At 45.8% G+C, this 27,891-nt stretch overlaps 1 protein-coding gene across 1 annotated transcript; it reads left to right on the top strand.

The window, feature by feature from the left end:
* The first annotated feature begins 80 nt into the window (after window positions 1-80).
* On the top strand, window positions 81-25,614 carry Fdft1 (farnesyl-diphosphate farnesyltransferase 1). The gene is made up of 8 exons (XM_042284998.2): window positions 81-408; window positions 9,181-9,278; window positions 10,335-10,518; window positions 13,881-14,009; window positions 16,454-16,645; window positions 18,689-18,865; window positions 19,882-20,034; window positions 25,035-25,614. The coding sequence occupies exons 1-8, from the start codon at window positions 310-312 to the stop codon at window positions 25,254-25,256; spliced, it is 1,254 nt and encodes a 417-aa protein (XP_042140932.1). The 5' UTR covers window positions 81-309; the 3' UTR covers window positions 25,257-25,614.
* The last annotated feature ends 2,277 nt before the right edge of the window (window positions 25,615-27,891 follow it).

The raw sequence follows: 27,891 nt of genomic DNA, 5'->3' as shown, positions 1-27,891 counted from the left end.
GCGTTCGCTGGCCTCTTTCTAGCCCTCCAATCAGACTCTAGGGTGTGGGTCATCGCGCCAGACTCCTCCGGCCTCCGATTGGCCGGCGTCTTCCTGGTGCGAGAGGCCCTGCCCAATCAGCGCCCGTCAGTCCACAGCGCTCGCCCTAGGCCGGCTTCGCGAGCGGCGCAGCCGGTTGAGGAGGGCGGGAGGTGGGCGGAGCGTCCAGCGCTGGCCCCGCCTCCTCGCCCTCGCTGGTCCCCAGTATCTTAGACACCGCCGGGAGCTGGAGATCCAGACAGGTGAGCCCCGCGTCCGGCAGCCGCCAGGATGGAGTTCGTCAAGTGCCTAGGCCACCCGGAGGAGTTCTACAACCTGCTGCGATTCCGCATGGGAGGCCAGCGGAAGTTCATACCCAAGATGGACCAGGTAGGCCGAGCATCCCTGTACCCTCGCGGTTCTGTGGCCCATACGGGAGGGCGGCCTCGGACGCCCCGGGTCCGTGGAAGGCGGGGTCCCGGCCTGGGTCGCGCATCCCGGCTGGACCCCGTCCTCTTGACAGGCCCCGCCCTACCCCCCACCTGATTTCAAAGGTTTCTGCCTGTTCCAGCCATTGCTTTACCTGTGCGCACTTTGGCTGCGCACTTTATTTTCCCCAACTTGGGGTTTATTTTTACTCCAACGGCCGCGTTCCAGAATTGAGATTAGCTAGAACAGGGTTGGGGAAAATTTTGTGAACATAAGGAACCCTGTAGGAATGATTATATGCCTATCTCTTCTGGAATGAAAACTTAATTCCACATCCACCCACTGCTTCCAGTTTTCAGACACATCACCTCCCTCATATCCTCACCTTCCTGCAGCCACTGTTTTCTTCCTGGGTGCTTCCTATGTTTTTTTTTTTTTGTTGTTGTGCGCACATAATCCCCAAGTTCTTACTAGCTACTGGCTGCCGGAAAGCCAGAACTTGGTTTTTGCTTGTATTTCATCGCACTGTACCCTTTGTTAAATGCGTGCTTTTATGATGCCTAATAAATGTATGTAACTGTTGCTTGAATTAATGGGTTACATCAAAAATTTAAAAAATTTCCCCTCCATTGGAAACATCACAGACTCTGTATTTTATTTAAAGAGATTCTTGATTGGTGTCTTTTGTTAAAACGCTTTGATATTCTCGTAACACAGAATCCTCAGTTTTTAAGATTAGCTCGGGCTGGGCAGGTGGCGCACGCCTTTAATCCCAGCACTGGGAGGCAGAGCCAGGCGGATCTCTGTGAGATCGAGGCCAGCCTGGGCTACATAGTGAGTTCCAGGAGAGGTGCAAAGCTACCTGTCTTGAACCTCCCCCCTCCCCCCTCCCCAAAAAGATTTAGCTCGGACAAGTGCCACCTTGCTGCCATTCTGCAGACACTTACTGAAGGGACACCTGCACTGTGATAAGTAGGTGCTGTGCTGGGTAAAGCATGGATGGCAGTGTAGTCAAGAGCATAGACAGAAGACCATTGAAGACATAAATACAAAGAGAGGATGCACAGTTGTTAGATTCTTGCAATGATAAGTGACCAAAAGCAAAGCTTCTCTGCTTTGTCACACACACACTTGGTCTGTGACAGCTCCAGTGACAGGCTGTTCACTTCTGCCTTCTCCAGTCACTGCCAGTTCCATCTTGTCAGGACCCTTACAAAGTGTCACACATTGTTTTGTGTTGTAGACATCTGAAGAAGGAGTTCTGACATGTGAGGTTCGCTTCCCTGCTGTCTCTAGTACTGTTTAACTCTTCAGCTCCTGTAGTCTAGCAGTCAGCTCTCAAACTCACTTTCAGATGTAAGAGTCTATATTTTAGCCTCGTTCGGATGTAAGATTCTCTCTTTGATCTACAGGGTGTCACTGTATAGTTGTTGCTGCCTTGGAACTTACTGTGTAGACCAGGCTGGCCTTGTAGTCCCAGGGATCTGGAACCTAAGATAAAGACTGTCTGCTTACAGTCCAGGTTGTTTGGTCTGCTGACACCTCTGGTGATGGTAATTCACCCTCTGGGGAGGTGTGTATTCACTGTCTCCTCCCATTCCAGGAAGTTCAAGTGTTAGAAAGTCTTGGACTGAACTTCTACCCTTTGCTCTGCTTTTAGAGCCAAAGGGAGATTCATATTTGATTTTGCATACAGACCTTAAAGTATTAAACTCTCATGGTCTCTAAGAATACTGATTCATAGGCAGGGGTGGTGGTGCACACGCCTTTAATCCAACCATAAAGGAAGAAGATGAAGATGGCTCTCTAGGAGTTCATGGTCAGCCTGATCTACATATCGAGTTTTGAGGCTAGCCGTGGATACATAGTGAGAGCATTTCGAACAACAGACCAAAAAATATTGTTACAAAGCTATGTGCATTTAGTTACTTATAGGATGGTACTCTTCCCAGGCCATGTCCCAGATCTTCCTTTTCCCTTAAAGTTCAGTTTCCATGATTACAAGGTACTTGGGCAGTTTTGGTCTGGCTGCTTCAGAACTTTACATTTCTTTCTTATTGATACCATTATTTCTAGTTCCCATACCTTAAGATGGCATTAAGTGATAACACTCTGGACGTTTTGTTTTTTGAGACAGGGTGTAAGCTGATCTGGAACTCAATCAGGCTGGCTTTGAACTCTGAGCCTCCTGAGTGCTGGGATTGCAGGTGTTAGCCTCCAAGCCCAATTAAAAATTCGTTTTCATTACAAGATAGTTCATGCAAAAAAAAAATATCAAAAGATATAACAAACTGTACCTGAGGTTCAGTATGTATTCTTTTTGTCATATTTACTTCATTCTCTTCATTTATTTTTATTAAGAAATTAAATATTCAGAAACAACTACAGCAGTAGCCTGTCCAGATCTAGCTCAGAGCTGAACACACTTGTTGATGTCAGACAAGGCGCTTCTGCGTCTGATCTTGACCTGCTCACCCCTCGCCAGTGTTCACCTGCTTTTTCAGGCAGTCTCCTCACGCTGTGGACTTACAACTGTGGGCACTCCAGATCTGTAATGACACATGTCTGGCACTTTTTCCTCCATCATGTACCTTGCTGAAAGACTTTTGAAACTGAAATGTCTTCCTTTTAGTTAGTTTATTTAGCTCTTGGTATGTGCCAAACACTATTTTACATACCTCCCATCTGTTGTTACATAAACATCCAGCCTCCCTTTGCGGATCTACTGTTTTCCTGTTCTGTAGATGGGGCTCAGAGAGCTTAGTAAGTTAGCTGAGGTCCTGTAGCTATGGCGTGGAAGCTGGGTTTTGACTCTCAGTCTGAGCACAGAGCTTGTTCACTCTCTTAAAAAAGATTCACTTTTATTTTTTAATTGTGTGTGTGTGTCTGTGTGACTTTGTGGAGGTGAGTACAGTACCTGTGGAGTCCAGAAGAGAGCATCAGATTCCCCTGGAGCTAGAGTTAGGGGTGGTTGTGAACTGTCTGATACCAATTCTGGGAACTGAATTCCAGTCCTCTGCAAGAGCTGTACTTTCTCTTAACCACCGAGCCGTCTCTCCATCCCCCTGAGAGCTCTCTTTATCCAGATATGCTTAGGGTAATGAAGCCCAGAGGTACACTAAGCAGCTCGTCCAAAGCCAGCTAAGAGGTGGACACACCAGCTTGTTGCACACAAATGCCTGTCCTAAGTGGTTCAGAGGCTTTGAACAGCAAAGGAACTTAGGAACTAAGTAGCCTGACTGGCAAGGTAGCACAGCCGTGGGCAGTGGCCATCAAACCTAACAACCGAAGTTCAACTCCCCAGACTCACACGGTAGAAGTGGACGGAGCACAGCTCTGACCCCCACATACCTGCTGTGGCACACACTGCCCTCTGTCTACAAAAATAAGTAAGTAAATAAATAGTAAAAGTTTTTTTTTTTTTTTTTTTTTTTTTTTTGTCTAACAAGACTTCAATCCCGCCGGGCGGTGGTGGCACACACCTTTAATCCAACACTGGGAGGCAGAGGCAGGCAGATTTCTATGAGTTCAAGGCTAGCATGGTCTACAAAGTAAGTTCCAGGACAGGCTCCAAAACTAAGAGAAACCCTGTCTCCAAAAAAAAAAAAAAAAAAAAAAGACTTTAATCCCAGCACTTGGGAGGTAGAGGCAGGTGGATTTCTGTGAGTTCTAGCACATGCCACTGCACACACATGGCAGTCCTAGGACAACTTTGTGGAGTTGGTTCTCTCCACCATCTTTTTTTTTTTTTTTTTTTTTTTTTTTTTTTTTTTTTTTTGGTTTTTCGAGACAGGGTTTCTCTGTGTAGCTTTGCGCCTTTCCTGGAACTCACTTGGTAGCCCAGGCTGGCCTTGAACTCAGAGATCCGCCAGCCTCTGCCTCCCGAGTGCTGGGATTAAAGGCGTGCGCCACCGCTGCCCGGCTCCACCATCTTTTTTTACGTGGGTTTCAGGAATTGAACTCAGATGGCCAGTCTTGTTCAGCAAGCATCCCAATCCTCTGAGACATCTTGCCAGCTTCTCATTTAACTTTTGCTTAGGGCTGGGATTGTAGAAACATGTGCTGCTTCCTAATGCTAGTGAACGACTAAAAGATGGCTTAGTGTAAAATATGCTATGTGTATATTTGTCCTAATTTTAGGAAACCAACCTTAGTGGTTTAAAGGAACAACTGTTACTTAGTTCACAGTTGTCTGGGACAGCTGGGTCCATTTCTCCATGGCCTGCTCAGCTGACAGGCAGCTTGTGGCTGGATGAAGGGGTGGATAGCAGGGTACAGCCAGGATAGGGGGGACACCCATCTCACCAGCCTGCAGGCTTGTCCTGGGACTCCTGGACACTGGAAGGGAGCAGACCACAATACCCACACACTTTTCAGACTTCTGCATGTGTCACATCTGTTACTGTCCAGTTGGACCCCAAATGTCACCAGAGGAGCCAGGTATGAGGGAGGAGAAAAAGAATCCCTCATGATGGGAAGAGTCACAGACTTTTGTGTCCATGTTTACAATTTAGTGCACTTTGTCACTCTTAATAATCTGAAAGGGACAAATACCGTTGCTGCTGCCATTTTGCAGATTACAGGTGTCTCTGGGATGCCCACCAGGCCTGGTCACATATGCACCTCTGTGCTTCTTTCTAGCTTGGAGGCTAGTCAGCTTAAAAAGCTCAGGTGTTGCATGAACCCAGTTAGCAGGCCAGGGTGGTATATGTAATTTAAAAACAAAACAAAAAACCTAGGCAGAGACTTGGCTTTTGTCAAACGTGTTCTATTGGGAGAGGGAGGTAAGGCAAATAACCAGAGTTTCAAGCAGAAATTACCAAAAAGCAAGTCACAAGAGGTGGGAGGGGTGAGGTCAGGGGATGGCAGATTTTAGGGTTGTGATCTGGAGCAGGGGACTGTTTCTCTCTCTCCTCTATAAAAGGAGACTCTTGAACACTGTGGGCGGCCATGGTCAGGGGCAAAGAAAGTGAGGCTTGGGCTATTCCTTTTCCCTCAAGGATTTTGAGGACCAGTGTGTTTTTGCTGAGCACTTTGTAGCCATACTACCACCACCTCCACCTCCACCTCCACCTCCACCTCCACCTCCACCTCCACCTCCTGTGCGTGCGTCCCAACTCCCCAGTGTTGAGAATTGAACCCAAGTGCTACCACTGAAGTGCATGCTATTCCAGAAATGGAGGCAGGAAGCTCATGTGAGCCCAGAAGTTTTTTAAGACCCCTCCCCTCCAAATGCCATGGTAATATCTCAGGTCGATACATAAATAAATAAGAGTAGTTGAATGAATATACCTTTAATTAGGGGAAACAAACAGGAAAATTAATATCCCTTCATTTATTTAACATTTCTTTCTTTCTTAAGTAACAGCAATAAGAAAACCCTGAGGGAAATGTACCCTGAACAATATTGAGGGCTGATTATTTTGGCAACAAAGAATAAATGTGGTTCAGGCCAGACATAGTGGTGCATGCTCTTAATCTTTGAACAGGGAGGCAGATCTCTTGAGAGTTCCAGGCCAGCCAGGGCTACACACTGAGACAGTACCTTAAAAAAAAATTAAATAGAAGAAGTCAACCTTTTCTAAGATCTGGCTTACTATTTAGACATACATGTTCTTGTCAGTAACTTAATCCCCATGTTTCTTTATCATCAGTAAGATAGTACACAGAGGTACAGTGCCTTAGCCACAGCCTGCCAGCTCCAGGCTGGGAATGAAAGGGGTTTTGTTTTAATTTTTTGTTTTCCTTTATGCCAAGGGGTCTTGGGGTGTAGCCCAGATGGCTTCTACTTTTTCACCCTTTACCCCAGCCTTCCAAGTACTAAGACACAGCCATGCCCACCATGCCTGGCTAACTGAAAGGTTTTTTTTTCCTTAAGACTCGACGTTATTGGCTATACGCACACTTTATGGTTTGTTTTAAAAAACACTAAAAAGTATGATCTGCTACCTGTGTGGCATGGACTGAAGTTCCAGGCCTGTTGCATCTTCCTTACACATTTTGGAAGGGTTAAAGGTAATGTTTGTATTGTGTTTGGCATGCAGTAGGTGCCCAATAAATGGCAGTTGTTAATCTTGCTGTTGAGTCCAGTTCTGAGGTTCATGGGATTTTGAGGTTTTGTTTTTCTTGTCCTAAGCAAACCTGTCTTATTAAAAATAAGGGAAGATGGTGCTGGAGAAATGGCTCAGAGGTTAAGAGCACCGACTGCTCTTCCAGAGGTCCTGAGTTCAATTCCCAGCACCCACATGGTGGCTCACAACCATCTGTAATGAGATCTGGTGCCCTCTTCTATGTACATAATACATAAATAAATCTTAAAAATAAGGGAAGAAGGCTGGGCAGTGGTGGTGCACGTCTTTAATCCTAGCACTAGGGAGGCAGAGCCAGGCGAATCTCTGAGTTCAAGGCCAGCCTGGTCTACAGATTAAGTTCAAGAACAGCCAGGACCACACAGAGAAACCCTATCTCGAAAAACCCAAAAATAGGCGTGGGGGAGACTATGGCAGGGGTGGGGAAGTAGGGGTGGTGCTGGTAGCTGTCAATTAGAGCCTAAGTCTTTACCCTCGCCCTGAATGCCCTTGAGCACTGTTTTCCCTCATTGGAGAGTTCTGGATGTGTACTTAGCCTCAAGCAGCAGGGAACATGGAGAGGCTGTAGGGACAGTAGCTGTGACATACATACTGGAAGTCCACAGCTATGAGGTCTTGCCAGCATTCGGAGCAGTACAGTTCTTAATAGGATTATTCTTGGTCATTTTTATGGGCTTATTATTCAGGGTGATGTACTGAAACCAGAAACAAAAAAGAAGGGATGTGGAGGGAACAAAGGAAGCAAGGCCTGTGGCTCGTCTCCCTAAGACTCCTCTGCAAAGCCAGTGGCTGTCCTTTGCATTCGCTGCCAGTCCTGGTGAGAGCCACCCCCAGACCATTATCACTGCAGATGAAACTCATGGGGCCTAATGACAGTGAGCTGTGCAAAGAGCTGCTGGGTATGGGTCACAGCTGTAATGTGAGCAGTGAAGAGGCTGAGGCAGGAGGCTTGCCGTGAGTTCCATGCCTGCCTGGGCTACAAGAGTAATAAGACAGTGTCTCAAAAGAGAGTTTTGAGTTTTTTTCCTATGAAATTTTATCTTTCCACATTTTGAAAGAGTGTATTGTTTTAAAATTGTCCATGAATGTATTGCTTTATTCATGAAACTAGGGGTTATTTTCATGTTCTAGACTATGAATTTTACTTAAATAGGCTGATTAGTAAGTATTGTTTTTCACTAATATATGTTATTGGAAATGGCAATGCAATGAAACTCAGGATTATATATCTTTTTTTTTTCTTTAAAAGAAAGCCTTACTCTTTGGACAAAATAATGTGTATCCATATTAGGAAATGTAGGAAATACAAATAAAGGACACAGCTCACAGGACCCACCAGGGTCCAAGGTCCTCTAACATTCCAGTGCAACTGTGGATTGCCTTCTAGCAGATATGCTGCTGTATTTCAAAAAGGACTCCCTCGTTAGGTAATTGTGTTTCCCATTTCTTAGAATGAGTGGAGAGATTGTGTGCAAGGGGCACGGGGAATTCTGTACCTTCAGCTCGGTTTTCCTGCTCATAAAACGTTCATATAAAACACACACACAGGGCACGGGGAAATTCTGTACCTTCAGCTCGGTTTTCCTGCTCATAAAACGTTCATATAAAACACACACACAGCACAAAACGGCAGTTTTGTGTTGGCGTTTGTAAGACATCTTCCAAACCCCTAGTTCTTTGCAAAGTGTTTATCGTCCTTCCATGTTTTTCCTTGCGAAGACCAGCTCACTGCACATCGCTGCGCTTCTAAGAGCAGCGGTTGTAGGTTTCTGGCAGTCTTAACTGGGCTAGGGTCAGGAAAGCAGTGCAGATGATCTTCAGAAGAAAACGTTTGCAGTGGGGTAAAGAAGCCTCGGGGTAGAACTGGGCTCACTCCTGATTATTAAGAGAAACTTCGGAGGGTACGGGGTTATTGTTTAGGTGGGCCAGTGTGGTCACTTGTTTAGGTTGGACAGTTTCAGCTGAAATTGGGCTGTGCAAAGACAGACACATTGCTGGATGTGGTGGTCCATACGTGTAATGCCAGCACTCATTCGGGAGGTAGAGGTAGAATGGTTGTACAGTCAAGTTCGAGGCCAGCCTGGTCTCCGTAGTGATTTCCGAGCCAGCCAGAGCTGGGTCGTAAGAGACTGGCCTCAAACACAAAACAAACACAGAGCACTTCCGTTTACCAAGGGCCAGCCTAGTTAAGAAGATTCAGAGGAGCCTGTCTTGATAGTTTTGTCTAGGAAAAACCCCACCACAGGGAGGGAGAGCACGGGGTTCGTGCCGGTGGGGGCGTGGCCAGAGGCGGTAGTGGGCGTGGCCAGGACCTGCACGTGTCGTGTGGTGTTGTTCAGTGAGGCTCCTCCACTCTGGCCAGAGCCAGCCCTGAGGTGGGCCTATGGAGGAAGGGCTCCACGCCACACTCCTCATGGCAGCCACCGGCAGCACCAAGGCCATGGCCCTGGTCAAGCGCACCTTGGTACTTAGCCCGGTCGCCGCGCCCAGGACTCCCGGCTCGCCCCCACGGGGCTGCTCCTGGCCCCCGACCTCCTGGCCTTGCAAGGATTGGTCCCGGGCACGGAGCCCAGCTGCCAGCTGCCTGCCCCAGCCCCACTCCTGCTCCACGTCTGCCACCACGGTGTGTCTTCTCTGCCCACAGGACTCCCTCAGCAGCAGCTTGAAGACCTGCTACAAGTATCTGAATCAAACCAGTCGCAGCTTCGCCGCCGTCATCCAGGCGCTGGATGGGGAAATGCGGTTAGTGGAGAACCCCGACTGGGGGAGGTCCGCTTTTCCAGGGGACTTGGAGTCGCTGCAGCCACGTTGACTCGCCACTTAGAATTATGGGCTCCTTGTTGTGGCTTAAGCAGGACTAACCCCCCTCCACTACGCCCACGTGTTTACTTGCAAATGCCCTTCCAGGCACCTGGCCATCTACCAGCGTCCTTTCAGGCCAGCCCTTCCCGAGAAGGGGGTGGGGCAGCCATGTTTATTCCTTTCGCTTAGTCCTGGCACCTGCATCTGTCAGTGAGCAGGCCCGGCGTTTTTCTTGGCCTGCTTGTCACCTGACATTTTAAGCATACTGAGCCTTCAGAAGCTTCCTCTTGTGCACGTTACGCACAAGTTTACACCAGTTACTGTGACAGCATTCACGCTGAAAAGTTAAATACTCGTTCCCTCTAAACAGTTGCCTGTTGGTCCCTGACATGCATTGGTTAAACATGAAGCATTCTAGGAGTGGTATGGCATCCACCTGCTCAGCATTTCATTTTACTTTTTTATAAATAGACTGTAGAGTGCATTACTCCCATTAAGACGGGAACGGATCTAAGTGCTAAATATGCTAGGCTTTGGATATCACTTTGTAGCCCTGCAGAGCTACTGGTGAGACACCTTAGAAATGGCCTGGAACAAGTTAAATGACAGTTATGAAGTAGGGTCTCACTTTGCAGCCCTGGTTGTCCTGAACTCCCCAGAGCGGAGATTACAGGCAGGAAGCGCTGTTCTGCTTTAAATGTTATTTAAAAATAAGTGTTTTCAAAAAGAGGCTGATGAAATAGTTCAGCAGGTAAAGGCACCTGCTGCCAAGCCTGGTGACCTGAGTTGAGTCCCCAGAACTCACATGGTGCTAAGGAAAGACTGATTCCCAGAAGCTGTGTCCCACATGTGCTGGGGTACATTTATGCTCACACACACATCAGACACATACACACACACACACACACACACACACACACACACACACACAATAGATAAATAAATGTTGAAAAGCACATGCTTGTTGCCATGCTAACAGCCTTTCCTTTTTTACAGCCATGCAGTATGCGTGTTTTACCTGGTTCTCCGAGCTCTGGACACTGTGGAGGATGACATGACCATCAGTGTGGAGAAGAAGATCCCGATGCTGCGCAACTTTCACACTTTCCTCTACGAACCAGAGTGGCGCTTCACGGAGAGCAAGGAGAAGGACCGCCAAGTGCTGGAGGACTTCCCCACGGTAGTGGCCTCTCCTCTGGGGACCTATGGTGATAATTAGTGGGACAGTTGGAGGGCAGCCAGATGTGATGGCTAAGAACTCTGGCAGCTGAGAGTCCAGAGCCAGACCTTTCTGGTTAGAATCCCAGCTTACTAACTGGTAATGAGATATATACCCCCTCCCTACCTTGGTTTCTCTCTGTATGGTAGAGATGATAACAGCTCCCCAGTTCTATACTACAAGTCCCTAGTCTGTTCTTACAGAAAGATGCATTCACATTTCAGGCTTCTAAAAGATAGACTCTCAAAATATTTTTTTAAAAAAATGGATTTCCAGACTGGCTCACACAGACTTGTTGCCTGTAGTGAGGCTGGCAGTCTGAGATTGTTGTTCAGCATGGATCACACCTGTGGGTGGGGTATGGGCTCCTGCAGCAGTCAGGTGAGATCCTTGGAACTTTCCCTTAGTTGTGACTCAGTATTTCAATCTGCATGGGTAGAGCTGCAAGAGTTGGGTAGTTTCTTAGGTATAAAGTTCTTAGGCGTGCCTGATGCATACTAAGTGTTCTGTAGGTGTTAGCTCTTGAGGTGGATTAGAGTTAAAGCCCAAGCTTTAGAGGAGTCCTCTTCAAGTTCATGTTGTCCATGGACCTCACTTCTTTTTCTAGAATTTGCGTGTTTAGCAAAGTCATGTGGTTCCTGATACCCCAAAGAGCGCATTCGTTTTGTGCATATTTGCTAGCGTTTTGGAGAACGTCCTTATAGGACTTTGACAGTGAAGGAATCTAGTCTGTACATCTGAGTGGGAGAGAGTCAGGTGAATAGAGAGGAGTCCAGCCAGGTTTGAGAAAGACTCCTTTTGGGAAAGGTCTGTTTCCACTTGCCGAGATCATGTTTTCAGGGTCAAAGCCCAAAATACGGTATGCTGTACTCTGACTCTGAGAAAGTCTGGAGAAATGAGTAAGCTGTTAGAGCTCTGACGTAGGGAAGGACCTGGGGCATTGGTGTCCTTCAGGTACCCGACAGCCAGTGAATGTGTTTGCTCTGAAACTCACTGTGAGCCTTTGAGCCCTGCTAACGGAGATGAAATGCTGTGAGCCACCTGGTTGCACCTTTTTAGTAATAGAAATGGGTTTTGTTTGTCTCTTCCATACTAGGTATGGAACCCAGGACCCTACGATCACTAGCTACTCTTATTTAATACTACTCTAGATTCTCAGCCTACCCCCCCCCCCTTTTTTTTTTCTCAGATAGTTTCTCAATAATTTGCCCAGGCTGACCATGAACTCACTTTGTGTTTTAAGCTGCCCTTGAACTTGTAACCCTCCTACCCCAGCCTCCTGAGGAACACCAGACTTGCCTCCCAAAATACATTTCGCTTTGTTTTTTACTGTGTTGCCTTGGCTGGCCTGGAGCTGGCTGTGTAGACTAGGCTGGTTTGGAACTCACAGAGACCTACCTGCCTCTGCTGGGATTAAGGGCTACCACACCCGGCCCAAACTACTTTTCATGCTGGGACATTATAACCTTTAAATGCTTTCTGGTTGTGGGATAATTTTCTTATATGGATCATACAAATTTAATATAGCCTCATCTGCCCAGCAGAAAGAATACAAAAATGTGAGAATGTTAGTTAAAGTAATTTGGGGGAGATAGATAATTTTCAGATCCTCATCTAGTACGTTTGGAAAGTCCAGTGTCTCTTTGATGTTTGTGGCAGTCCTATGGGAAGGGAATGTTTGGCTTTGGAAGGCTTCAAAGGTGAGCAGCAAATTGATCTTTTCCTGTTTGAACAGGAAGGTTAGGAAACAGCGAATTGTCCCAGGTAGAGAAAAAGGGAGCTGAAAGTATAGGCCAGAAAGAAATAAGAAAAACCACTTGTGATTGTGAGCCATTGATATCCTGATAGAGGGGAAGCATCGAGAAGCTGTGTTTTTATCTGAATGAGAGATCCTCTCATTTCTGGGAATCAGCTTAAGATAGGAAGATGTGGCAAAGATGTGTTCAGAAGGGCTGTAGAGGAAGTCTGGCCCTGAGACAACTTTCTCTAGGAGTAAAGGTGCTGTCCTAGTGCTGGACAGAGCTGTGGCAGGAAGGGAAAGGAACGGAGTGGGGTGTTGGGTTTGAAAAACCTGTAAGGTATCAGGCATTTTAAATTCAAATCTAAAAGGTTCTAGTCCTTATAAAATATGCTTATCAAAGCAGGGTAGATAGAATGTACTTTAAAGGTCAATTTCTTAGCTCAGTTGATAAATTTTTTTCAAGACAGGGTTTTTCTGTGTAGTCTTGGCTGTTCTGGAACTCGCTTTATAGACCAGGCTGGCCTCGAACTCAGAGAGATCTGCCTGCCTCTGTATCTCCAGTGCTATGGGAGTGTACTACCACCACCATATTTGCCTTGGCCTTTGGAATATGCCACCACCCCTGGCTTATACTTATACCATCTGTGGTATATCTGTCCTTTCTACATTTTTGCATATGAGGAAACTGAGGTATGAAGAAATTAAAGTCCCTTGCCTAACAGGGGAGTCAAGATTGGAACCCAGGGTGCCTGGCCCCAGAAACCCGGTGCTGACTCTGCATCTTTTCTGCTGCCTCTTCGTAGCTGGGTGAGGTAAGGCAGTGGAGGCAGAAGGATTAGGAGCTCAAGGCTAGCCTCAGCTACATAGTGAGTTTGAGGCCAGAATATATGTCAACTTGTCTGAAAAAGAACAAAGAACCCACATGACAAGAAGAGGTTAAAACAGCCAGGCGTGTCTGCACACATCAGTAATTCCAGAGAAGCAAAGGTAGGGGGACCAAGAGTTGAAGTCAGTTCTGAATATCATAATGAGAACCTGTCTCAGAAGGAGGGTGGGGCTTAGGACAACAAATCGGCCAGTGTTTTAATTGTAATCTGTCCAGGGCCTGTCCAGTCTATAAGGGGAGGAGTTTCTCTTGAAAGTTAATGAAATCTGCCTCTGGCCCTGTTTGGGATTTGCCTTTATTGTCCCAGGAGACTTATCACCATAATGTGCCTTCATGTCCTTGGAATGGGCAGCAAGTGATACTGGGACCTAGGATTGTGCCATAGCTGTGACTCGGTTCCCTAAGGGTGGGAGAAGCCCTCCTGGCTTGTGTCCCACAGTAGAGCCTGAAGAAAAATGCAGACCTTCCCTCAGGGTTCCAGAAAGACAGAATTCTTCCTTGTTTCACTGGATACTTTTTGTTTTCATTTGCTTGAATTAAAGACAGTAGCTTCAAGAAAGAAGTACTTGGGGAACCTGACTGATGAGGGAAGTGACTGTCTGGCCTGGCGTGTCAGCTCTACGGGGTTGTGCCTTTCTGTTTGGTAACATGAAGTGTGTAATCTTGTGTTTTGTTTTCTTATGGCCTCCATTTCAGATCTCCCTGGAGTTTAGAAATTTGGCTGAGAAATATCAAACAGTGATTGCTGACATCTGCCAGAAAATGGGATGTGGGATGGCAGAATTTGTGGACAAGCATGTGACCTCCAAACAGGACTGGGACAAGGTCAGTGTCTCTGTAAGCAGGGTCCACCTCTGCTGAGTTAGACAGCCAGCTGTCACCATGGTGAAGCTCAGAGCAAGGACAGCAGAGCCTCCAGATCTGGGTTTTCTGGGTTAACCAACATCTGTTGCAGTTGACCGTGTCCCCATACCCACTTAGCTTAAAGTTGAATCCTCTTGTCAGTGACAGTGCATACCCCAGAGGGCTTACTGTTGCCAGAGTGAATTGTGACATTATCCCTGAGGTGCTGTGAAATACTAGGTAAATAGCCAAATCATTTTCTATAATGCAGAAATAACAGTGCTTTTTCAGATTTTAAAAACAATGCTTGTTGTAATTGTTATTTTCTCTTCCATTATGGAATACTGTGCATGTACATACTTTAGTGTGTAAGTCACCAGACGAGTTATTTCTTCTTTTGCTTTTAAAGTAACTCAGTGGTAGAGTGCTTGTCCAGCATGCCTCAGGCCCTGGGTTTGATCCCCAGTGATGCCAAAAAAAAGACAAAGAATAATTAGTAGATGTATCCAAGTTTTTCATGCCTTCTTTCTCAATGCCTGGGAAGTTAAGCTGTATCTAGAGAGGACCTTCTTGCAGTTCTCACTGTAACATGTCCAGAGAGATGGAGAGTACAGCAGAGCATTAGATGAAGTCCCAGCCTGAAGCCCATTTGTAACTTGCACTAATCCACTTATGAGGATGGAGCCTTCATGGCCTTCATCTCCCCCGAGGGAGGCATCTCCGCCTCTGCACTGTTGCACTGGAGACTTCCCAGCATGTGCTTTTAGAGAAACTGAATCCATAGCGACTGCTGACGAGAGAAGAGCTGTCCCTGTGGGCGTGTGCGTCTTCTTCCTGTGGGCATGTGCATCTTCCTGAGGAGATGAAGGATGAAGCAAACACAGTAGTAGCTGGTCTGGCTAGTTTCTTCCCTACCAGCAGTGTGGGATATAGGCCAGGCTAGGACTTGGTAGGCTACGATCGATTTAGGAGTGCTTGCTCACTTATGTGTTGACCTCATAAATAACTAAAGAATTTGTTTATGTGATTGTATTTGTTTGTCACAGTGCTTAGGTTCAGATCTTGAAATAGACTGACATATTCATTGATTCAGTGTGGGTTCAGGGGATGTAATCAGACCCTGGGCTCTGAGCAAAACAAAAACAAAATGCCAAACTTGGCTAGGCGTGGTGGCCTGTGCCTTTTATCCCTGCACTTAGGAAACAGTGCCTGTGAGTTTGAGGTTAGCCTGGTCTCCATGAGTTCCAGGACAGTGAGGGGCTACACAGTGAGACCTTGACTAACAAAACAAAACAAAACAAAGCCCTTAGACTTAGTGGAAATATCTTCAGAACTGCTGCTTATACCCTCCAAGTTAGGACATGTGTGATTGATGTTAGACCAGTTTCTAATTCCAATGCAGAGTTAAAAGTTCTGGCCAACTCTTGGCATGGCTCATTCAGGACTAACCCCTTTTTCATCTGTGTTGAATGGAAGTTCTGATCAGATATAACTGAATGCTTTATGAATTATTTTCCATTCAGCTTTGAAGGCAGATAAATTATAGGTCTCTGTTCTAGAGGTATTTCTACCCAAGAGCTATTATCTTGAAACACAGTTTTCTTAGCACTGTAGATGCAGGAATGTTTTTCAATATCTAGTCTGGATTTTGTGTTACTGTGAACAGTACATATATCCCTTTTTGAGTTGATTGGGGGGGGCAGGCACTTTCATGGGAAAGAAATTCTTTGGCAGTTAAACATTACATTTGCCAAAAATCTTGCTAAGACCTTTTGAGAAATGTTGGTTAGGCTGGATTCATAGTTCTAACCCTTTTAGCCAGCAACTCTGGATGCTGAGGTGGAAGGGTCACAAGATTGAGGCCTTCCTGGTCTACAGAATAGGGCAAAAATAAAGGGAGTAAGATCCTGCCTGGCGCACGCCTTTAATCCCAGCACTTGGGAGGCAGAGGCAGGCAGATCTCTGTGAGTTCGAGGCCAGCCTGGTCTACAGAGTGAGTTCCAAGACAGCTAGAGCTACACAGAGAAACCCTGTCTCAGAAAAACAAAACAAAAAGCAAAGCTCTGCAGTTCAAACCCTAATATAAAAAGAGAAGAAATAAAATAAAAATAAACACCTCTGGGTCGTGGCCCTAGGCTTTGCAGATGAGTGACCACGGCAAGGTAACTGACCTGTTTGTCAGTTTTGTCATCTGTGCAGTGGGGGGCTGACAGTAGGTCTGGTGTGTTTGTGGATTGAAGGCATGCGGTGCTCACAGGGAGTCAGGAACATGGTGTAGTTACATCTCGTGTGTTTTTATGTGCTTGGGTTTTAATCAAAAGGACAGCTCAGACATTGTGCTCTGGACTCCTTCTGTTGTGGCTAGTGATGCCTGGCAAGACCTTTCTGTGTCATTATTAAAGTCGTTACACTGGAATCTTTTGCAGTATTGCCACTACGTTGCTGGACTGGTAGGAATTGGCCTTTCTCGTCTGTTCTCGGCCTCGGAGTTTGAAGACCCCTTAGTTGGTGAGGACACAGAGTGTGCCAACTCAATGGGTCTATTCCTGCAGAAAACAAATATCATTCGTGATTATCTGGAAGACCAACTTGAAGGAAGAGAGTTTTGGCCTCAAGAGGTAACTGATATGGGATGCTTAGGGGAAAACAGTTTTAGACTCTGAAAAATGAATCATTGAACCCAATGGTTGCAAGTAACTAAGTCAAAATAACCCTGGCAGCATCAGAATGGATAAAGTCCATTAATTAAGTCATTTGCTTTGGCTAGACTGGCTGCATCCCGGGAACTCAGGCTTTGTGAATGAATACCTTTTCTGTCTCTGGCAGACTTCCTCCAAATCATAGGTAAATCCTGGGCAAACCAACTTGAGCTCTCAGGACTGGGACTTTTCCCTGAATGTACTCCTGTAGCCACAGCCTGAGCTCTCTGACTGCAACCCTCAGTAGGTTTGCCAACACAAGTGGGATGGGTTGGATCCCGCGGGTGCTGGGGGGAAAACAACTACAGAATGGCCACTATACGCGACCTGATTTAATTAAACGTTGAACAAAAGCTTGAAAATTCAGTGACTATTTATTGAGATCCCTCCAGGATTTTCTTCTTACTTTTCATAAAATGTTCTAAAGCCAAGTGCTTTTAGAATAAGAATAAAAGGATAAGTCACAAAGTGAGGAAAATGGATTTGCAATGCATATAACAGATGCAAAAGTTTATATTCTAATATAAAAGGAACTATTTTATTAAAAATCTCAAAGTCTGAAGTTTGAGCATTTGCCTTGCTAGCCTTGGCTAGCCTTGAACTCAGGATTTTTTAGCCCAGCCTTGAGTGTGCTGGGACTGCAACAAAGAGACCAGCCATCTTGTGGAAAAATGAGCATGTAAGGTCACTTACTTCCAGGTGACTTAGGCAGACAGACTTGAGGAAGGTTCCTGCCTAGCTCTACCCTTTGGTTATAGATGAAATTCTAAACTGTCTTATTAAATAAGAAACACAGAGCCAAATGCAAAGTTAAAAGCCCAGAGATCAGAGCAGTAGCCAAGAGCTAAGACCACTTTCATCTTATCATTTGCTACCCTGAGAGACCTTCTTCCTGTGTCCTGTCTTTTTATTGCCTTTCTGTTCTATATATATTGTATATAGTTATTGTACTTATTGTATATAGTTTTTCTTATTAGTTATAACTTTTTTCCTTTTTTTCTTTTTATTATAATAGAAAGGGGAAATATGGTAATATTTTATTTGTGCTGAAATGTGATTTTATTTGTATGTTAATAAATAAAGTTGCCTGGGGGGTCAGAGCTAAAAGCAAGCCATTTAGCAGAAGTCCAGCGGTGGTGGCACACGCCATTAATCCAATCACATGGCAGGCAGAGTCTCTGTGTGTTCAAGGATACAGCCAAGCAGTGACCTGAACCTTTAATCCCAGTACCAACCATAGAGACCTGGAGGTCTATATAGACAGGCAGTGATAAGGAAATCATGTGGTCGAGTTTAAAGCCAATGAGAAGGTAGAACAGAAAGGCAATAAAAAGATGGGCCACACAGGAGAAGGTCTCTCTGAGGGGAAGGACGTCAGCAAGTGGTAAGATAAGGTGGTCTTAGCTCTTGGCTACTGCTCTGATCTCTGGGCTTTTAACTCTGCATTTGCCTCTTGTTTCTTATTTAATAAGACTGTTTAGAATTGCATCTACATTTGTTTTGTTATATGTAATTTTACTATGTAAAAGTTAAAACCTTCCCTTTTGAAAAAAGATAAGGGGAAGTGCTGCGGGATGTTCTCTATGCTGTGAATGTGTTGCTCTGATTGGTTAATAAATAAAATGCTGATTGGCCAGTAGCCAGGCAGGAAGTATAGGCAGGACAAAGAGAAGGGAGAATTCTGGGAAATGGAAAGCTGAGGCAGAGGAGACACTGCCAGCCACCACCACGAGAAACATGTAAGATACCGATAAGCCACAAGCCATGTGGCAAGATACAGATTTATAGAAATGGGTTCATTTAAGATATAAGAACATATAGATAGCAAGAAGCCCAGGCCCCACCCATTGCATGCTAAATGGTCTATGCTGATCCCCCTCCAACCCCTGAGGAAACCTCATAATACATGTAAATTCTCCACCTGTGCCCCTGTTGACTTGTCTGTATTTCTTGACTGATCAGGTGTGGGGCAGATACGTTAAGAAGCTGGAAGACTTTGCTAAGCCGGAAAACATAGATGTGGCCGTGCAGTGCTTGAATGAACTCATAACCAACACCCTGCACCATATCCCCCACGTCATCACCTACCTGTCAAGGCTCCGGAACCAAAGTGTGTTTAACTTCTGTGCCATTCCACAGGTATGGAGTGTTGTGCTTGGGCTGGGTAGAAGACAGTTTCTGTCTTGCTCTGCTGTATTGAGGTTCATGGTTTCTTAAGAAAGTGACTCTGGTGGGTTTTCTTTTGCTCAGGAGTAGTGAGTTACAGCATTCAAGAACTAAGTCAGCTTTTCCAGAACCTTCCTTCTATCTAGATTTACCCTTTTTCCATCATCTATTCTAAACTAGCTAGATCATTATGTTAATAAGTAAAGCTTGGCCTCGGCCTACATGGCCAGCATGCTGTTAAAACCAGGTAAGGCTATTACATGAGGCATCTTAGCAAGTCATGGCTCGTGCCACTGAGTAACCACCTGAGTTAGATTCTTAGCATTCCACATTGCCTACATACATGAAATGAATAAATAAATGGATTAACTTCTTCACTAAATACCTAAGTATTTTTATCCTCTTCTGTACTCAAGATAGCAATATAGATCTAGCCTCTGTATATATTTTTAAACTTATTTTTATTTTATGTGCATTGGTGTTTTGCTGAATGTATGTCTGTGTGAGGGTACCAGATCCCCTGGAACTGGAGTTACAGACAGTTGTGAGCTGCCATATGGGTGCTGGGAATTGAACCCAGGTCCTCTGGAAGAGCACCTAGTGCTCTTAACTATTGAGCCATCTGTCCAGCCCTGCTTCTATATTCTTACACTTAACTTCTTTTACCAGTTATTTCTGTAATTAACTCCCTCAGAAGTTTGGTTTTATGTAGTTCTGACAGCTCTGAGTGGTGCTCAGCTAAATCTGTATACCCAGCTTAGGTTTCCATCAGGATAAGAATCATTCACTTTTGATCACAGACCGCTCCCCTTGTTTTCATCTCACAATTTTTACTGGATAATGGTTATATTCATAATAGGATAAACTAGAAAATTCTTTCCAGATATTATTTTGAAATATATTTCTGTTATAGTAACTCTCCGAGTGCATACAGCACCTTTTGTTACATCTTCATGAACTGAGATTCCTCCCTCTCCTGTTACCTGTAGGTAATGGCCATCGCTACACTGGCTGCCTGTTACAACAATCAGCAGGTTTTCAAAGGGGTCGTGAAGATTCGGAAGGGGCAAGCGGTTACCCTCATGATGGATGCCACCAACATGCCAGCTGTCAAAGCTATCATACACCAGTATATAGAAGAGGTGGGTTTTTAGTTAGCTTTCTGGGCAATTTGTAGCTGTTTTTATGCATTGAATCATGTCACCGATGAACCAGATCATGTTTAGATAGTAGATGGTCCTCACTACTTAGTGTTGTAGCCTAAAGAGAGTAGTTGGTATCCCTTACTAGAAAACACACGCACAGAGTCCTGCAGGCCCTATGATGACATGGAAGAAGCAAGGCTGTACTCTGAAGTCTCCTGAGCTGTGAGACGATGTTAGAGACAGCCAAGCTTGTTTGATGGGTGAAGGATATGAGGTAGAAGCTAATGCAGAGCATGGCTGAGTGAATTTATGTTTGAAATGCTCAGTATAGTATGTGCTATCATATCATGGATCTCACTTGAAAACCTCCAGTAGGAGATGTAGACAAAGTAAGGCTGTTACTTGTAATCAGTTCTTAAGTGTGTTTGTTTGTTTGTGCAACTCTCATTTCAAATGCCAAACCCACTTTATTCAGCAAATCATACCTCCCCAGGCTGTGCCAGCATGCATAGCAGGTAATATGTGACTGGAGCATAGTGTCTGCTCAGGCTGGCCTTGAACTCACTCTAACCCCTCCCTCCTCAACTCCCCAAGTGCTGGGACTACAGGCGTGATTTGGGAATTACCTGGTTCTCTGATTACTAATTTTAGAAAATCATTTTTGAAAACTTTCATGGACACTAAAATTCATTTTTTAATTTTATTTGTGTTTTTCTTGACTATTAGGACTCAGTACTGCTGGTGGGTGAGTCTGTGGCCGAAGGGGGCACAGTTGCCTTTGTGAAAGCCACAGCTGTAACTCAGCCACTGCGTTCCCTCCTGGTTGGCTGCTTTTGCAACTGCAGGGCAGAGTTGAGTAGTTACAGCAGAGGAGTCCAGATAGCTAAAAATAGCTCTGGGCCTTTAACAGAAAGCTTGCTGACCTCTAATCTAGGTTTTCTAATTTTCTTTAAAGTTACTCCAATGAAATGCAAAGTAAAGTCTGTATTAGTATTTAAGTAGATTTGATGCAGAAAAAAATTTAAATTGTAAAGTTCAGACATTAAAATCTGAGCTTTTATGTCAGCCTTATGGAAAATTTCCCAATGATGTTTTTATAATGAAGACGTGCAGCCTGGAAATATAACACAGCAGGTGGTGTTGGCTGAGCATGCACAAAGCCCTAGGTTTGATCCTCAGCACCCACCATATCAAGAGGCCATGGTGGAACATGGCTATAATCTCAGAACTGGGGAGGTGGAGGCAGGAGGATCAGGAGTTCAAGGTCATCCTCACCTGCATCGCAGGTTTGAGGCCAGCCTGAGCTATAAGAGACTGTCTCAAAATCAGTCAGTCAGACCTGCTGGTGTCTAGATGCCAGCTGTAGCCAATCCTGTTTCTCCTCACAGATCGCTTCTGCCCTTGTAGGAAGGAAGGCATGTCTCTTCTGCTGTCTGTCTCCTCAGTTGTACTGAGAATGTACCAGGAAAAGGCTTCCCAGAGGCCACTAATGCCTACAGAGAGGTGCAGTGATGGCCCATGTCCTCTGGAGCAGGTGGACAGATAGATCAGAAGTAGCCGGAGCAGCCTGGCTCAGAGCAGCCTGCGAACCTGTCAGCCAGGGAACTCTTCCTGCTGTTTTGGGATAGAAGTAATGTGTAGGCAAACACCTGGAAACTTCCATCCCCTACTCTGCCAACTGAATTCCTTGGCAAGGGCCATTGTTTTCAAGTTTCTGTGCCTCCATGTGGCTGCTCTTGGGGCCTTCTTAACTGTACAGATTAGCACTTGGGTGTGTATAACCTAGAAGAGGAAGAAATGATTTGATGGCCTTTGATAAACTGGAAAACCAGTGTGTTTTAAATCCTGCTCCCCCCCCATCCCCCCACCCCCACCCCGGAGTCACACAATGACTCTTTTCTCCTTGGAGCCGGTTGCTTTCCTGTCTTCAGTGATGCTTGTCTCCTGTTTGACCCCTCCTCTTCCTGCTCCTGAGCCTTTCTGCCTCTTCTGCTTATCCTTTAGATGTTGGATTGCTTTGCAGTCTGTCTTGATTTGTTTATTTTCCTATCATGTACATGTTTCATGGCTGTTACCCAGCTAATGCCTTGGACATGAACTCTAGTTGTTAATGACATTGCCATCTACCTTAATCATGGAATCCCTGGGACATCATAGAGCCCTCACACCTTCTCTGGTCTCCATGGGCACTGCACACACACGGTACACAGACATACATGTAAGCAAAACACCCATGCATATAAAATAAAAATAAATAGGACTGGGGCTGCAGAGATGACTAAGTGGTTAAGAGCACTTGTTGCTATTAAGGGGACCCAGATTTGATTCCCAGCACCTAAGTGGTGGCTCACAACCATCTGTAACACCAATTCCAGGGGATCCAACAGGCACACATGGTGCATATACATACACGTAGGCAAAGCATTAATACACATAAAGCAAAATAAATCTTTAAAATTTAATAATAATAATTGTAATAATAATTATAATAAATAAGTAGACAGGACCAGAGAAATAGCTTGGTGGATATAAAGCACCTCTCACCAAGCCTGATGACCTGAGTCTGGTCCCCAGAACCCACTTGATGGAACAAGATAATCAACATTTGTGCAATGGCATGTATGTGTTCACACACATAAATATGTAATCAATAAAACAGCAATAGTAATAAATTTTATCTCCAAGTTTTCATTATACAGTGGATTTTTTTTTCACAAAAGTATCTGATATTCTTACCCTGCCCCCAAAAGAAACCCAAATAGAATTAATATAGGGAAATAACAGAAAATCAGAAAGAGGTGATACTAAATTTTTTAGTATCTTTAGTTCTTTTTTTTTTTTTTTTCTTTAAAGCCAAGGCTTTGTTTTGCTGCCCAGGCTGGCCTTGAATGCCTGATCTTTTTACCTGAGCCTCCCACATGCTGGGATTACATGTATACAATACTGCACTTTTTTTTTTGTAAAGATTTATTTTTTATGTCTATGAACGTTTTGCCTGTATGTATGTGCACCATGTGTGTACCTGATGTCTGTGGAGGTCAGAGGGGGCATTTTGAATCCCTGAGTCCTGGAATTAGAGATGGTTGTGAGCTGCTGTGTGGGTGCTGGAACTAAACCCAGGTCCTCTGGAAGAGCAAATGTACTTAACTGCTCAGCCATCTCTCCAGGCCCTATCTATTATTTTTAAAGTTAAGTGTAGGGGCTTAGTGGTTAAGAATGTTTGCGACTTATGAAGAGAACTGGGGGTTCAGTCCCCTGCACCCACACCAAGAGGCTCACAGCCACCTGTGATTCCAGCTCCAGGGGGATCAAACACTCACTTCTGTCCTTTGCAGGCACCTGCATTCACATGTCATACACTCACACAGATAAACACACATATGCAAAAAATAATTTAAAACTTATTTTAGATTAAAAAAAATTCTGCTTCTAACAGCACTAGAAAACATGAGTGAAAACCCCACATGCTCTACTTCTTACCCACAGGCTGGGGCCGGTCCTTCTAGGTCTCTCCCCCTGCCCATAAAGGCCAGGACATGGAGTGTATGGCAAGGATATGCTTTGAAGAGGACAGGGCCGGTCTCTTCATTTTACTCCCTAGTTCTGGATATAGAGGGTTTACATCACTATGGACTTGCATGGTGTGTTGCCTTGCCACAGGCTCCAAATAGTGGGGTGGTCAGTCATGGGCTAGAACCTCCAACACTCAGCCAAAGTAACCCATTCTCTTTGAAAGTTCATTTGGATAGTCCATTATAGTGATGGAAAGCTGCTATGTCTGCCAATGACATGTCAAAACAAAAGGGTACAACCCGCCTTCACCCTTCATGTATTCTGGCTTCTTCTGTAGAATGAAATCCTGCATTACTGGGTTAGAGGTATCCTGCATTACTAGGAACTCTGGAACTGGGGTTGCAGGTGGCTGTGAGCCTCCATGTGGATGATGTAAACAGACCTCTTAACTGCTGAGCCATCGCTCCAGCCCTGGGTCCTGTTTATTTTTAAATGATCTCACTCTTTAGCCCAGGCTGTGCTCAACTCACATCCTCCTGGGTGCTTAAATGATGAAATGGACACCATGTGCCTGGCTAAACATCTGTACAATGCCTGTTCCATCCTCTCCACCTCATGCCCCAGTTCTGGCTCAGTTTGTCATCCCTCCTGCCAGTAAGCTGTCAGTCTGATTCAGTTGAGACTTGGGGGATAGGCAAGAGACTGGTGACGGTACCTGGAGGTGCACTGTGGAGGGTGTAGTGGGGAAAGAGAAGAAGTGGCAGTGGCCTTGCTTGTGTGAAGAGAGGTACCCAGGGGCCTGTGCAGTTGGAGAAGGTATGGCCCAAGTCACTTCATGTCCACAGCAAGGAGCTGCAGGTAATGGGGAGGGCCCCGGAGTTACTGAAATCAGGTTGTCCATCTCTGTTGACCTTGTGAACAGGTGAGTGTATCTGGGGCTCGGATGTGAGTCACTAAGGGCATGACTCGGGGCAGTGGCGGCATGGCTGTGGAAGGAGAACAGGACTCTGCAGATGTGCAGGAGGGAGGTTCCTGTAAGGAGCAGCCCTGAGGAGGTCCTGAAGGACTGCATGGCATTCCCTGCAGTTCCTGCTACATTAGGCCCATTCACCTGAGCTACTTTTGCCCAGCTGCTGGGATTGGAGTCTCCCCATCCAGCCCATGCCTTTGGTCAGCGTAACTGCATCATGCCAACATGCCCCAGGCACCGTGAGGTACGGGGATCTGGAGTGGTGTGGTGGCTGCTCTCCAGGCACTTAGTGCTCCTTGGTGCGGTGTGCACTGACTGTGCACTGACTGGCTTCCTCGTCAACAGGACACGCCTAGGTGGCACTTCTGCTTTCTCAGAGTAGCAAGTCACTCCTGTTCTCAGAACTTCAGCTTTCTCCTTGGTGACATGAGAACAGGCAGAACCAACCATGGAAAATGTCTGCAAGTGGCGTACTCGAGACCGTGCTAAGTAGCCTTTCTTCTTCCCCTAACAGATTTATCACCGGATCCCCAACGCAGACCCGTCTTCTAGCGAAACCAAGCAGATCATCTCCACCATCCGGACACAGAACCTTCCCAACTGTCAGCTCATCTCCCGAAGCCACTACTCCCCCATCTACCTGTCGTTTGTCATGCTCTTGGCTGCCCTGAGCTGGCAGTGCCTGAGCACCCTGTCCCAGGTCACAGAAGACTATGTGCAGACAGGAGAACACTGATTGGATCTGGCTGGAAGCCGAAGTTCACATGAATGGGTTTATTTACCTTTCCTCCGGGTGGATTTTGACTTCCCTTTCATTTTCCCTACTTTCTCTCGGAGAACTGTGTGTGGGACCTTTAGAAACTGCAGAGGAAAGGACACCTTGCCGTCAGCAGCCTGGTGCTTGTTGGGTCGTGCGGGATTCCTCTGCCTCTTGTAGCCATTGGCAGCCTGCTCACTGACTGCTGCGCTTTAGAAGGGGTGGCCACATGGCATGGCCACAAGATCCTAGTGAACCTGGCTAGAGCGATAACTGAACTTATTTAATTTGAAACAGCCTTTGAATACCTATCATAATAGAAAATGAGGTGACTTTTCCTTCTGTCTGCTTCCTGCTTTTCTCATCGGTTTGACAGTGGAATGCGTTAATCGTCATCATTTCTAGGTGATACTGCCAAGCCTCCCAAGAGTGCAGGTGTGTCTGTCTCACTCAAAGGGAGCTGAAGTATTCATTGGTACCTTTGGTCCCTTGTCAGGAGCGTGGCCTCTAGTAAAAGCTTTTGACCTTGAGGTTTTATAATAGCTTGTAAGGGCTGGAATATAACTCCGGTGGTCGAACATGTGCCTAATACGCACAAGGCTTGTTTTAGTTGGGGCTTCTGTTGTTGTGTGTGAAGAGGCACCATGACCACGGCAACTCTTATAAAGGGAAACATTCAATTGCAGCTGCTTACAGTTCAGAGGTTCAGTTCATTATCATGGTGGCAGACAGGCAGACATGGTGCTGGCTACATCTTGATCAGGCTACAGGAAGTAGACTGTGTCACACTGAGTGAAGCTAGAGCAGGAGAGACCTCAAAACCCACCCACCCCAGTGACACGCTTCCTCCACCAATGCCACACCTCCTAGTGCCACTCCCTTTGGGGTTAAGGGGCCAGTTACATTCAAACTACCATAAGGCCCTAGATTTGATCCCCAGCACCACAAGGCAACAAACTTAAAAATCCCTTGTAATGACTGAATTTGTCAAGAGCAGTTCACCTGAAAGCCAGGCAGATGGTATAATGATCCCAAGACACGGTCATCTGTCACCGCAACAAAGCCAGTTAGCGTCACCACCGTGGCGTTTGCCCTACCAGCGACCTCACCTCAATAGTCATTTGTTCTGGTTTCCCCTCCCACATTTTTATACTGGTATCTCAAGACAAAGGATGAGGGGCAGGAAGATGGGTTCTCCTGTTGGTAATTCTAGCATGGCTAGTCTGCTACACTGTCATGATGGCCCCTGGCTACCAGGTATCTGAAAGCCAGGTTCGGGCATGACAGTGGCGAGGCTCTAGGCAACACGCTGATGTTCCCATTATAACACGATACCTGAGGCCAACTGCTTTACCAAGAAAGGAGGTTTATTTCTTTCACAGCCTAGGCAGATGAAGACCTGAGATGGTGGCCCCGGTCTTTAGCCTCCGCAGGGCCTCATGGGTAATGACAGCACACTGGTAGGAGAACATGCAGGAGTGAGCACATGTGACAGGAAGCAAGAGTCAAAACTCAGGCATGCTGACAGTCTTAAACTAGCTCAGGCTGGCCTGGGCGTCTGTGTAGCCTGGCGATCCCCCTGCCTCAGCCTTCTGAGTGCAAGGGTTACAGACATTAGCCATTCCATTCTTGTTTGGAGCTTGGTCTCAGAAGAACTAACTCTGGAAGACAAGCATTGACCTTTGAGGACAGTGCCTCCAAAACCTAATCACCTTGCACTGGGTCCTCAGCCACCTCACTGCCAACTGTGGCCCAAGCTTCCAGTGTATGATCCTTTGAGAGCCACTCAAAACCACACTGAGACATGTATGTATAGTGCAGTCTGCTCCCCTGTTCAGCCTACTGGGTATGAACTGAGGAACTTCAGCCAGCACTGTATGCAAGCAGAGATTGCCTTACTGTGACTACCAGGGACCACTTGGGGCATGGAGCCTTCATTTAATTGGTCGTTTGCAGCTCAACCATGGACAAATATTACCCTGTTGAAACCAGTCAAAGTAACATGTTACATGGTTAACTTCTGTTCTCACGGAAGCACAAAGGTACTAATGCTCATCCTTTCCGGAAGCTATGATTCTTACGTTAATCCCAGCAACTGTGAGGATGCCCCCAGGTCCTTCTCTTAATTTAGCCATCTCCACTGGCTCTAGGGGGTAGGAATGGAGTTTGCAGGTGGGCATGTGGAGGAGGGGAACTATTTGATATAGTTTAGGGACAAGAGATGCCTTGCAGTACTGAAGCCCCAGTACCCAAGCCAGGTTGACTTAGCCTGAGTTATATCTCCAGCACTCACCAGGCTTTAAAAGAGCTTGATAGAGTTCTGATTCCATCTTATGGGAAGGCAAGCTTCCTCAGCTTCTAGAAGGAACCAGCCCCTCCCATTTGGCAGGAAGGAAAGTAATAGATCAATAGGATACTTTTTTATAAATGAATCTCTTGATCAGCCATGTAATTCAGGGACCAAGAAAACTTAAAACACAGTACACAAGCTTTGGCTCCACCCAAGGGAGATGTGGCCCTCTAGGAAGGTAACAGCCTACTCGCATATGAAATACACACAGGCATACGGGATTGGTTAATGTGCAGCTCCCTTATCTCTGAGCAGGAAGAGTCT

This window comes from Peromyscus maniculatus, chromosome 9, assembly GCF_049852395.1.
Source record: "Peromyscus maniculatus bairdii isolate BWxNUB_F1_BW_parent chromosome 9, HU_Pman_BW_mat_3.1, whole genome shotgun sequence".
Lineage (NCBI taxonomy): Eukaryota > Metazoa > Chordata > Mammalia > Rodentia > Cricetidae > Peromyscus > Peromyscus maniculatus.
This window is presented reverse-complemented; position numbering and strand designations above follow the sequence as displayed.

Excerpts from the sequence above, each read along its gene's own strand:
- Fdft1 (XM_042284998.2), top strand. The coding sequence starts at position 310 with ATGGAGTTCGTCAAGTGCCTAGGCCACCCGGAGGAGTTCTACAACCTG. Across the intron at positions 10,519-13,880 it reads TGCTGGAGGACTTCCCCACG|ATCTCCCTGGAGTTTAGAAA; the intron begins GTAGTGGCCTCT and ends CCTCCATTTCAG. Across the intron at positions 18,866-19,881 it reads ACTTCTGTGCCATTCCACAG|GTAATGGCCATCGCTACACT; the intron begins GTATGGAGTGTT and ends TGTTACCTGTAG.